The sequence below is a fragment of the Amphiura filiformis genome, chromosome 8 (genome assembly GCF_039555335.1).
Source record: "Amphiura filiformis chromosome 8, Afil_fr2py, whole genome shotgun sequence".
NCBI classification, from domain to species: Eukaryota; Metazoa; Echinodermata; class Ophiuroidea; order Amphilepidida; family Amphiuridae; genus Amphiura; species Amphiura filiformis.
The window spans coordinates 15,864,210-15,877,093 of record NC_092635.1 but is presented as its reverse complement, the minus strand read 5'-3'; the positions used below and the strand labels follow the sequence as shown (position 1 = coordinate 15,877,093).

General features: G+C 37.4%; 1 protein-coding gene across 5 annotated transcripts in view; it reads right to left on the bottom strand.

Annotated features, from left to right (window-relative positions):
- LOC140158688 (uncharacterized) overlaps positions 1 to 12,884 on the bottom strand; it is a 191,081-nt gene that overhangs the window by 65,043 nt on the left and 113,154 nt on the right. For all 5 annotated transcript variants that reach the window (XR_011859816.1, XR_011859819.1, XR_011859818.1 and 2 more), the window contains exon 5: positions 11,041 to 11,085. Coding sequence is in view for 1 of the 5 variants with exons in the window: in XM_072181871.1 (XP_072037972.1) it covers positions 11,041 to 11,085 (45 nt within the window). In the remaining 4 variants the exon portion in view is untranslated. The remainder of the gene's footprint in view (positions 1 to 11,040; positions 11,086 to 12,884) is intronic.

Below are 12,884 nucleotides of genomic sequence, written 5' to 3'. Positions count from 1 at the left end.
CTCCATTAAACCATACAGACATAATAATGACTCCAGAAGTGACTCTACCAAAATTGGTAATAGGTGCTGGTTTCCGTACTGACTTGTGCATCAAAGTACATGTGGAGCCGTGAATAAAACTTGGCTTGTTATTTTTATATGCAACATTGCAAAGCTCAAGTTCTTACAGCAGTACAACCATCTAGATCTTCTGATTGAGAAGTTATCAAGGTTAAATTTTAAATATGCGCAACACTAAAGTTATTCAGATGGTTCCCGGCTAATATAAAGTATAGCGAGATGTGTGCTAAACAATGAAGTTACAGCACTGTACCTGTTATTTGTCTAGCATGCGATCTTGTTAGTTCTATATTGAACCATCTGAATAGCATTTCATATAACGCTATACATGGAAAGCTTAATAGTATAGCGCAGTGGCAAGGGCAGTGTCAGCTGGGGTGAAATCTTAGGCTTCTCAATAAATTGCTCATTCTGAGGGGGATCAAGGGGGGCCCAGGTTATGACTGAGGAGGTTCAAGGCTCTTCTTATTTTACCACTGTAACTATTTATTTACAGATTTGTTTTACTCATGTTCATCAATCACTATTCAACAGATGAATTTGTAGCCAATTAGTAGCAATCATGTTTGATTAACCAGGATTAGCTGTAGATAGCCAATTAGTAGCAACCTGCTTGATTTACCAGGATTACATGATGTAGATAGCCAATTAGTAGCAAGTATGCTTGATTATCCAGGATTACCTGCTGTAGATACTTGATTAACCAGGATTACCTGGTGTAGATGCTTCTTCACACACTGTTAAACTCACTCTTCACATCCTTTGTGTTCAGGAGAAGGGTAATTTCCCATTTCTGTTAACACCACTTGTGTTGGGTATTTACCCCCTTGTTATTGTCCTTATAACACTTGTGTTAAGGGGTATGCACCTGTTTATTTGATGACTTACATATATAACAAGCGTGATCAGGTAGGATCCTGTATAGGATCAGTGATTGGTAGGAGAGGATCAAGGAGTGTCCTGCCTCATAGCATGCATGTATACACAGTTCTATACCCATATTCAGGATATTATCAAAGTTTATCACAGCTAACTGCATGGTCATCTTTTATTTGTATGTTTAAGGAGTCGGTCTGGGTGGACACACACATGGAACCTGATGGGATCAGGCTCAAGCCATGCCAAAAAGCTTATATTCATATTTTGATGAACTAGACAATGCCTCTCTTACTTAAACAGTACAAATGAAATGAAAGCAGCTGCAATGCATTGAGAATATAATGTGAGCTTAAATGTTATATATTTGAAAGGGAGAATGTTAACGTTATGAAGTCTAATTTATAATGCTAAATGAAAGCTGCCGATATTGAATACTGAATATCCATACACTGGATTAAAGTTAACTACTTGAATGCTAAAGGACAAATGTACAATGATTCATGGGTGTCAATCATGGGAGGGCATGGGGATGCCCCAACATAAAGAAAAAAGTAGCCATCTTTTCTTTTAAGCCCTCTCTTCTAGACAATTTAATCTAACTTGTCACACATTAATATTGGTAAAACTGCAAATATCTTTTTGTTTTTCTCTTGACAAGGGGTAGTCTTCAGTGAACAGCTCTTTTCAGAGCCATCAAACCTTAAATTTAGCAGATAGGCGAGGTCTGCTTGTTTTCTGTAGACAAGGGGCAGTCTTCAGTGAATAGAGCAACCAAAATTTCAAATTTAGCAGATAGATGAGATCTGCTTGTTCTCTGTTGACAAGGGGCAGTCTTCGCTGAACAGCTCTTTTCAGAGCCATCAATAGGCAAGGGACAGCCTACATGTCTCATTCTTAGGTACTTTGTCCTGAAGAAGTCAGAGCTACACCTGACGAAAGCTTGACAGTTCTCAACTTGTCCGACGCGAACCCACTAAAAACCCACTAATTGCAAATATCTTCTTCCTATGAGAAAGAAAGTTTTCCCTCCAAATGCCAACATTTCCTGGGAATGAGCTTCTGGATTCCCCATTTTCCAGCTCTAGTTAAGTGAAATCTTTTGATTCACACTGGCGTATGTAAATTTCTGGAAAAATAACATTTTCACAATTTCTTATTTTTGTCCACCTAGATTACCAAACATTCAAAATATAGAAAAGTGAACTGATTCTGGATTTACAAAAGCTTAAAAAATACAAAAATACAGGATGTGTCACTTAGGGTAAAACAAGGCTATCCAATAACACATTTACCTATTTCTAGACTTGTAACAAATTAACACAAGATGTTTACAAAGAAGACCTAATCCTCAGAGTCTCGGCCTACTGCAGATGGACAATAAAAGCTTGCCAAAAATACAGCACAACAAAAAGCACAACAGGATCATTTTGTAAATCATGCATCATAAAAGACAGAATTTCATAATTAATGAAGCAGAATTTCAAAAATGTTCAAGTGACCAGCTATGGACCCATATGACAGCCATGGTCCTATCCACTATCAAGATTGCTGTTTATACTCTGGACGTACACGGGTCAAACGGTCAAACTCATACGGTCCATTTTGGTTAAGTGATGATATTGCATATATTTGTCAACTCATCAAATCAGACAAGAAGCGAGATCAAGTTACCCATTATGGTTCCCCTATTGATCATATACTACTGTGAGAGACTAAAAGATACAAAGCTTCATCACATATCATTAAACGAGTTACGTTTCCCTCCCATGAATATACTGATATTTGATGATCATAAAATTGATTACAACCATTAGCTCAGGAAACTCGTTGCAGTGACCACAATTCACAGCAAAATTAGCCGCAGACATTGAGGTTTATGAGTCAATGCCAACTTGGACAACTTTTCTTGTTAGTTGCTGACACATACTACCTATTGTCTATGATAACAAAAGAACGTAAAATTTATTTAGTCACTTTGCACAAAAATTTATAGGAATATCATCATCATATGTACCAGGGTTGCACTATAGAAATACCCTGGAGAAGTAGAGAAAAAACGATATCCCATAGTTCATTGCAACATTCTAACATAATTTGTTTTGTGATTCAATCAATTTCAAGTCCCCTTCCTGGGAAAATTAAGAGGCTTTGGGATAATTGTTTGAGACTTTCACAGAAAAATTTGAGGCATATTAGAACATTTTAGAACCCATGCATGAAAATCCAGTATGGCTTTATAGAATCCTTACTTCCCCATGCAGTTTATTTCTTTGATACTTCTAGCTGGATATTCTGCTACGTATTATGGGGAGACTGGTATTACTGTCTTGTTGAAGAAGAATAGCTTTGCACGCATTGAGGCCAACAGTTGAGGTGATTGTTATGTCTGATAATAAAATCAAATGCCTACAGATATGTTTATTCTGTAGTCTTGTTGTATCATCAACACAAATGCCTATGCATCATAAAGCTATCATTGTGCAATAAGTTTCTTATTCCTAGTGGCAATGAAGGCTCAAAATTCTGGACGTGTTGGATAGGACATATCATTTATCTGATTTCAAGATAAGTTTTCTCCTATTTTCATAAGATATGGCCATGGATAGAAACCAGGGCCGTAGCAAAAGAAATTTGTTATGTTTTTCTTTATATCTCTATTTCAATTTGGTCATATATTTGTATGTTGGCTGCCCCACATTTGTGATGGCCGCCCCATATTTTTCAACCTTGCTACGGCCCTGATAGAAACAACAATTTTCCTGCCCTTAAAGTCTTTATTCACAAAACAACTTAGACCAGATCTAACGTTACACCTGGTCTAACCATGGAGGTTAGACTTAGGGAGGGATCCTTTTACTCTTTTCATACTCCTATCAAAGTCCAAAAGTTGAACTGCAGCCATATAATATTAAGTTACTTGTATTTGCCCTTAACAGGATCTACAATAATATAGAAGAAGGTATGTAAATACCAAAAAGTGCCTTCTCCGAAAGACTAATCTCCATGGTAAATAATATCGAATTGATTAATTCGAATTAAACAATTCATCGAGTGGGCATGGGCAGCGCCATTAGACATGTTACAAGACTACCAAATGACAGGTGATGGACTGTACACACACAAAAGAATAGGCACTTTTTTGATAATTTTCACCAAGGTTACTCAAAACTTACCTAGCTAATTTATTATACAGGAGGGGTCTCTGCCTTTTTAATATCTTATGAAAAACTTAATTTAAAAAATATTTACCGACGGAAATAAAAATCCATCAACGGATAGTCTTGTTATGCTCTCACAAACTTTTTAAAAAATCTGAAAAATCCAAAATTTTGGTCAAAAAATTGGCTAAGGTTACTGCTGTCCCATTCAAAAGCACAGGAAGACCACCTACAGCGTTGAGGTCAACTTTCTAGACTTCCTGTCTACTGGCAGTAATGGCTACTACCCAGTGCTAACATCAATGAATTGTTTAATTCGAATTAATCAATTCGATATTATAGACTGATGGTTAGACCAGGTCTAAAAGTTAGACTAGCTGGTCTAACTTGTTTGTGCATATGGACCTCTAAGTTTATGAACGGTTTTAATTTTAAATTTAACTTGCCTGACAAGTGCATTTTGTGTTCGGGATTCAAACATGTTCAACTAAAATTTAGAGAAACAAAGCTCAAAATGCTGAGTAAAATTAAAATCCTACTTTTTATCACATGAAACTGTTTCATAGAACAGTTTTGCAAGTCAGGTTTTAGGACAAAAATTAGTATAAAGACGTACATCATCAAATTGTCAGTTACAATTACAGGAAAATGTTGCAAAGATGTTAAAATCTTTTTCCCATATAAGGTCATAATAAGCCCAAAGCTTAGATTTGAGGCTAAGCTGAGGAAATTCTGGCATATCATCAATAGCTGAGCCACAACATTGACACCATACTGTCAAAATCTATGCAAATGTGGATGATCACATGTAAGGTGCCTACTAACGGAAGGAATTGCGTTATTTATTTCAAGGAATGGCTTGAAGGGTAGGAGGAGGGCCATAAGACAATGCTGTCAATCATGTATGTGTCATCTTCAATGGTAACCTGGACAAAGTTTTCTCTGAATGTCTTGTACAAAGACTGAGCCAAATATCAAAGTTCAATACATGGGCTCATACCTTACAGGATTCATTTGGTCTCACCAAACTCTATGGCTGCATATTGACGACATGCACAGACATGGAATTGTTTAGACCCGAATAATTTTCCAAGGAACTCCTTGTTGTACTTTTTGCAGGGTGTCTCAGTGTTGCTTTTTAAAACAAAATTAAACAATTCTGTGAAGGTATCATTCCCTTGATAATGAGACAAAGGTTAAGAAGACAAAGAATAAGACAAAGACAATAGAGGAGATAACGAAGAAGATGAATGAAGAAGATAAGGAATATAGATGAGCCATGTATTTACACTCTGTCCTGCTCATGACAATCTGCCACATTTTATGTTAAGTTTGCTTGTTTGAGATTGGCAATATGTGTTTCTGCTGATAACGTATAGTGAACATGCTATATGGCTTTGTATGCCCAACCTTTGTTAAGCTCAGGCTTCATGACACCAACTATCCCTGGCAACTATCATTCAATTTCAACTTTCATCATCAAAAAATGCATGCAGATCTTCTCAGCAACTTGACAATTATCTCTTCACAGCTCCACTTAACATATATCAAAGTGAAGCTTGCAAAATCAAATCATTGACAAGATATGGATCTGCAGAGAAGTCAGTACTACTGAGATGAATTACAAGTGGATCTGTATTCTGTATTCTGCAAAGAGCAGGTGTACAAAGACCATGCCTCACTAGAGTTCAAACGGTTATATAAAAATTTGAAATGCACAAGATGAACATCAGATCCAGTGATGTCAATCAAAGCGTTTGACAGAATCAAGCCAATGGCTGTTTTGGCCTAAATTTGGGAGCTTTCCATCAAATTTGTCAACACTATGTCCTACATGGTCTGAACATCTAACAAAGCTTGAAGTTGTCTTGAATCATGCAATACAACCAAATTATGGTTAAAAGAGGTCAATTTGAAGGCATACTTGTCATCTGCAATTTCTGCACAGTATCTTCTAAACCAACGGACAAACTAAGGAAGGATATGATATTTTTTCTCATCTCAATGGAGTCAACAAGGTTGACACAAATCAGTTATCCCCTTTTTAAAAATAAACCCAAACATAGGGTACAATAACCGGCAAGATTGAACAGGTATAAATACAGGATGAGTCTGAATGCAAAGATAGGCTAGCTGTTTATGAATGACGTTCACCCAAAGGGGTTGCAGTATACACTGGTTCACCTGGCTAACATGCCCGGTAGCGATATATTGTGATAGACAGACGATGGATATGTTAAACAAAACTGGATGATAACAAAGTTCACTTGTCTCCTTGTTGGTACAGGTCACCACCGACAGTGACTGTCACCTTGCAGAGGTCCAGCGGTAACTTGCAGGTGAAAGAACCTTGTCTGGGCCCTGGGATCTGCACCAGAGCACTGAAAATGTGCAACTAAACTGGCTAGTTAGACATGTTTGATGCATATTATGGCCATGGGTACATACAATGCGTAAAGAATTAATCTGGATGTTAAGCCCCGCGTGAAGCCCAGACAAGGGCCCAGACCAAGCATGAAGCACTTGATATACCATGCCATGTCAAAAAGTCACCAAAATAGGCTGGTTTTGCAAGATTTTGCAGATATCCTATACAGCCGAAGCCCAAAGCTACCACTGAGCATGTAAGTGGTCATCCTGAAAAGTTGCATATTCTGCATGTTTCTACTGGGAAAATTTACAGGTAATGCAGTTTGCAGTCTTACCAGCTAACATGCTCAGTAGAAACAAATTGGTTTGGAGCATGAAGCTATATAGAGCTTCATGTTTGGAGTGATGTGGCGTGTCCACCAAAATGAGACCCTTCAATATACTGTTAGCTACTGTTTGACAGTGCCAAAAATTTGGGGTTATGAGGGATCATTGCTAACCTATAGTTCCTGAAGCCAGACAGTTTTGCACATCACTGTCAAACTTATATTGCTTCCCCATAATTTTGAGAAACCTAGTACAAAAAGCAAAGTATTTTGACAGTTATTGTTCATTTTAGCAGATATACTACTCTCTGGCATCAATAAATAACTTACTTGTGTGTCTTTTTAGGTTCTTCCTCTACACATTTCAATTTTAAATGTTGAAAACCCAACAGCTTCAGGGGCTTTGTACCCTGACCCCCATACACCAAAGGACTCTGACCCATGGACCCTGGATTCATTTCATCGCCTCCTGCAACCTCTGTAACCAGGTCGTATCATGGTGCTGTCCATGCTTTCCAATGTACATTGCTATTGCCTATCCTTTCCTAGACACATTAATATTACATTGATTGGCATCAAGTCAAATTTCTTCATGCCTTGTTATCATGACAGGTCTTTACCAAGACAAACCATCAGGGCCAGTATGTCCTACTTTCCATTCTACTGAAGGCATCTCTCAACATATAATCTGCCTTAGGTAGTGCACGCTATTATAGCACACAGCATTACTAGTGGTTTGTGAAAGACAAGACCCAGTGGATCCCTGGGCACCTGTTGCTTGAAGGCATGCCTAGAGGAGGGGACAGAACCATTTATGACCGGCTGGGGACACAAGATAATAGCTCTCCTGGTTCAAGATCATTGGTAAATCTTATCTTTGGAGGGTCAAGTCTTTCAGAGTGGATCTATATTACATAAAAGTTGACTGATTGCGAGACAGATTAGTAATGCTTGATATTTTAGGTAGCTTATAAGCTTAACACTTTTCTCAAAGAGTGTTTAGCTAACTTCTTGTTTACTAAAGATTAGTCTCCTGTCTTAGTCTGGTCTTGTGTGACAGAGTGTAGACAAAACATTACATTCTGCAGAATACAATATTAAATACAGTAAACCAAAAAAATAAGGTACCAGTTGTGTTCACCCCTGTATATCCTAAAGAAAGAAAAATATGTCAAAATTAAAACAAGCTTCCAATACCTGTACTCTTTAGCTCTGCTTTAAGACCTCATTTGTTGAAATTGCAATCCCGGGGGAGGCACTCCCTATCTGAAATGGCAGGGATGTGCCTCGGCCATGTTTAAAGTAGGGGGCATTCAGGTCAAATGTACAATTACAAAAATATGGGGTCATTCAGTACACAACCTGAATAAAAATGGGGTCATTCGGTATGAAACTTTGAAAAAGGATGGTCATTGGGGTAACAAAAAGTAAAATGGGAGTCATTGAGTACAGGATTGCCAAAAGGGTATCATTAAGTACACATGAATAAGTGCCAAACTGCGTAAAAACAACTTGGCCACCTTGGAAATGTGAAAAATCTCATTATTTCTGGAGGAGAACACAAATACCACCTAAATTTGGGAATTAAAAGGGGGTCATTGGGTATAGCAGGAAATAGAAAAAGGGGTCATTGAGTACATGAATTTTTTTTAAAGGGGGTCATTGGGTAATAGGTAGGACCATAACACAAAAAAGGGGTCATTGGGTACAAGCCGGTTTGAAAAAGGGGTCTATCCCGAGGCACATGATGCATATCTGTCATGGAAGTGCCCCCCCCCGGGATTGCAATGGTTGAGAATTAAAGAAACGGTGGTCTAAAACCTAATAAAGAAACGAAATCAAGAGTTGCACTTTTTTGTTCTATTCAATGAAAGCACAACACTACTTTTAACGTGTTAATCAATGGAAGCACGGCGCTAGTTCTCTTGTTCATGTTGTTTGTGAACGCATTGTGTGCAAATCAATAGGGCACGCAATGGAGCAAACTGCAACTTTTAGATTGGTATCTTCCTTGGGTTTTTGGATTGTCATATCTTTATTTCTTAAACAATTTCAACAAATGAGGTCTTAAATTCGAGCTAAAAGATGCAGCTATTGGCTGCTGGTTCCAATTATGACATATCTTGTTTAGGGTATACAAGGGGTGAACATAACTGGTACCTTAATTTTTTGGCTTACTGTATATTCAAGTTCAAAGAAAACATATTGCAGTATTCATACAGGAAAAATTGTTTGCAATAACTTATTTGATTTAGAAAAGCCATATAAGCAATTCATTGATATTTGCCCGTCATCAAATATGCATTTACGCTTGTCCCCATTTCAGTCCTTAAACCACGCCTCCATACAGTTGAAACATTTGTCAAGGTACTTTTTCATACAGAGTTTCACTGTCCCTAATCTTTGAACATGATATTTAAATTGGAGAGATAAATCACAATTGCGTGCAACACAAGTATGCAAAGATAAACAACCGTGATTATGAAGACGTCTGAAGGAATTTCACATGCATTAAAGCTATCTCAACTCAGGTAAGCTTAAATTAGTATTTCTGAAAAATGGGAAGTAGTAAATCATCAAAGTATATCATGTATACAAGTAATTAATTTGGATTTTTAAAATCATATGCTCTTCATATCCTGGTTCACATTATCATCCGGTAGTTAAAACATTAGTTGTGACATTACATTTAAATATAGTGCAACTGGCACAATCCAGTTTGGCTTTCCACCTGCACAGACACTAAATCATTTTGGTCACTACCAAATACATTTTACAAATTTAACTGCAAATACGTGATTATGCAGGTGCTCATGTTCAATGTGATTGTGTATTCTCCCAACTGCAAATGCATGATATATTTAGGGTTAATTTGTAAAGGATTTTGGGATATAAAAGTGGACATGACAGTAAACATGATGTTACTTTGAGAACCAGATAGCTAGTAAAGTGCATCATGATTCTTGCATCTTGGTACCAGTAGTGATTTTGCTTTCCACATTCTCTATGTCATTTATTTGTTCGGGTTTTTGACAACCCTGGATAACCCAAGAAAGCCTCTATTGAAGCTTATTTCCATTGGGGTCCATTTGAATACCGGGACGGGTTGGGAACAGTCAGGGTTTAACACCCTACTCTTTTCGAAACTGGCTGTGAGATACATGTACAGGTATGGCTCTCTGCACACGGGACCGACGGCTTAACGTCCCCTCCGAAGGGCGGAGTACTTTCATGATTCATTTACCCAATTCTAAATGAACCATGGGAGAGCGGAAGTCTGAATTTAATCTACAGATGTTGCCAATTAATTTCAGACTTTTTTTTTTCCAAGTCAATATCCCAGCAAATCGCCACCGCGGGGAATTGAACCCGGGACCTCGTGCACTAAAGGCAAGTACCCTAACCATTGAGCCACGCTTACATCCACAAGCAGGTAGCCAGACAAAAGTTGGTATATGAAAGACAAAAACTTCATTTCAGTGAAAAGATATTTGTCCTACACACCAGCAACTTAAAGTTTTTAAGTGTAAGGGGCCAAAGCCAAATTTCCGTCTCCATTTGTCGATTTTTCAACCCATATTTAGTCATTTTAACAACACTTTACTCTTTGCCGTCCCATTTTCATCACTGAAGATTTGAAGTGCAACTTGCCCCCCCCCCTATGCCACTACTACACACACAAAGTGCTTTTGCAAGAAGAAGGGCAGAGTAAAATATCAAAAATATTTACATTTTCATCCCAATTTTTATGGATAGTGCATGGATTTCCACAGAAGAAATTTGTCCCTACCCTAGCTCTCACCTCTGGCTATCTGCTGTTGCTAAGGAAATAGAGAATCTTTGTTGTGTATACTGGACTGCATTAAACTCATATTTCCATCCCATATATAGAGTGGATGGTTGCATTTGATTTCCAGTATTATATTTCAAATCCAACATGTTCTTCATCATAAATCAAATAGTATCCTTCAATCAAATGACTAAAAAATAAAGATTCAAGGAAGCAAAAATTTAAGCAAGGTGCATTTGACAGAGTTTATGTGGAAAGCATGGTGTGGTGTGAGGTGCTTTATATGGTTTTTAGGACCATGGATTTATTATGCCAACTTTTATATGTACAATGTATTTTATTGTTTTTTGGTCTCTATTTTTACCAAATCTCAATAACATAATGGCACTTGATCAAATCAAATCATGTCACATATTAAAATAACACATTGAATTAGCAACTGAAATTTAGCACCTACCATGTTCCCTGATTCTCCCTTCTTGCCTTGGAAACCTATTGGACCCTGTATGTAGAAAGAAGGTGCAAAAAGAGTGCAGGTTAAATGTTATGAGAAGCTATCACTATTCGCCAGCGAAGTGTTACCTGTAATCCGATTATCACTATGTCAACTGGATCATGCTTTTGAGTTCTGCACCACGATCAAAATGGTCGCAACTCAAAGTCTATGGCATTCCAAAAGGTGTGTGATCCAGTTACCAAGGAGTTATGTAACCACTTCGCTGGCGAATAAACATGCATGTTAATGAGTGTTCACATGGTACATCAATTGAATCCAGTTCAGTTTATTTTGATATGGATTCAATAGATATACATTCAATAGACTAATGTAAATGGTTAATGTTTTCAACCACAGATAAAACCAGACCCACTTTTAAGATTACCATACAGGACTTATTTCACAAAGTGGCTTTTCACTATCGTTTAAAATTAGAACTAGAGTGGATTAAAATGCACCATGTGAACACACCAATATTGAGCATGAAATTTGTGCTGTATAACCACAGATGATAAAACCAAACATTTTCACTTTAAAACCGTCTCTACCTTTGTACATAAATGTCATGGTTAATAAACCAAGGGGAAATTTGGGAAATTGGAAATGATACAGAAATCCCGCAGCAGCATGTAGCTTCGTTGATGATGCTTGCTTCCCATATATCACCCCCATGACCCACTTCATGATAGGCGTACTTTGATATCAAATCTATACCGACTTTAATAGAACCTGTCCAGACAAATATTATTACATAGGTGTATCAACATTCATAGCTACAAGAAATAGGCGGGGTAATTGTTAAGAAGTTGCAAATTTAAACAAGATTTAGTAATGTTGATAATGTAGGGCATGTTGCATTGGCAAAAAGTGTGGCAGGTCAAACAATGTTTCACAAACTTTGTCCTTTCTGCGATCCTCCATATGTTTTCAACATGAACATAAATTTGATAAAGGTAGAAGACCTACCACTTGGTAGTAATTTACTACAATAACAACATATTTATTATATGATAACCGGTTTCTTTCATCTGCTCTATGGATGGTAAAAGTACTAATACCACAAAACAATGCTTTTGACATCATGCAAAGATACCCAATGTTAACAATTTCATATATCGTTATGGAAAATTGAAAATTGATATTTGACAATGTCATTAATGAAAATCATTCATTATTTTTGCAGACAAATTCAATTAATTTGAACAGAAATACATGTTGTAATATATAGGACGGGGTCCATGCATTTGAGGTCCATAAGGGCACGGTGGCGCAGCAGTTTAAAACTTTGATTCATACTTGCGAGGTATAGATTGAGGTGCAACGTCAACCTGATGTGCACTATATAGGCAAGGTTCTTCACCCCTATTGCCTCTCCCCACCCAGGTGTACAAATGGCTACCTGCTTTATTCAATGCTGGGAAGGTAACAGACTTGCTGTGGAGGCGGTGTAGTGATCCCCATGCAGCAACATTACATGGAAGAGTTTGGCCCAATTGCTTCGAAATAAAGATGGGCATTCTGGTCTGTGAGCATAGCTTCACCCCCTTTACTTTTTTCTTCTTTTTTATGGCTGTACTCTTTTTTAGTTCATGACAATTAATTTTAATATTATAGCCAATTGGAGACACATTTCTGCCCAACCAATGTTGTGTTCTTTCAACATGGTCCCTGGCAGGATTTGAAATGAATTGCACAAGTAATCATTTCTTGTTTCAGAAAATGCAATATTGCCAAGTATGCGTCATTTGATTCAACTTCATTTTCATTATGCTGATTGCATAGTCCAACTTGTGTAACTCATGTCA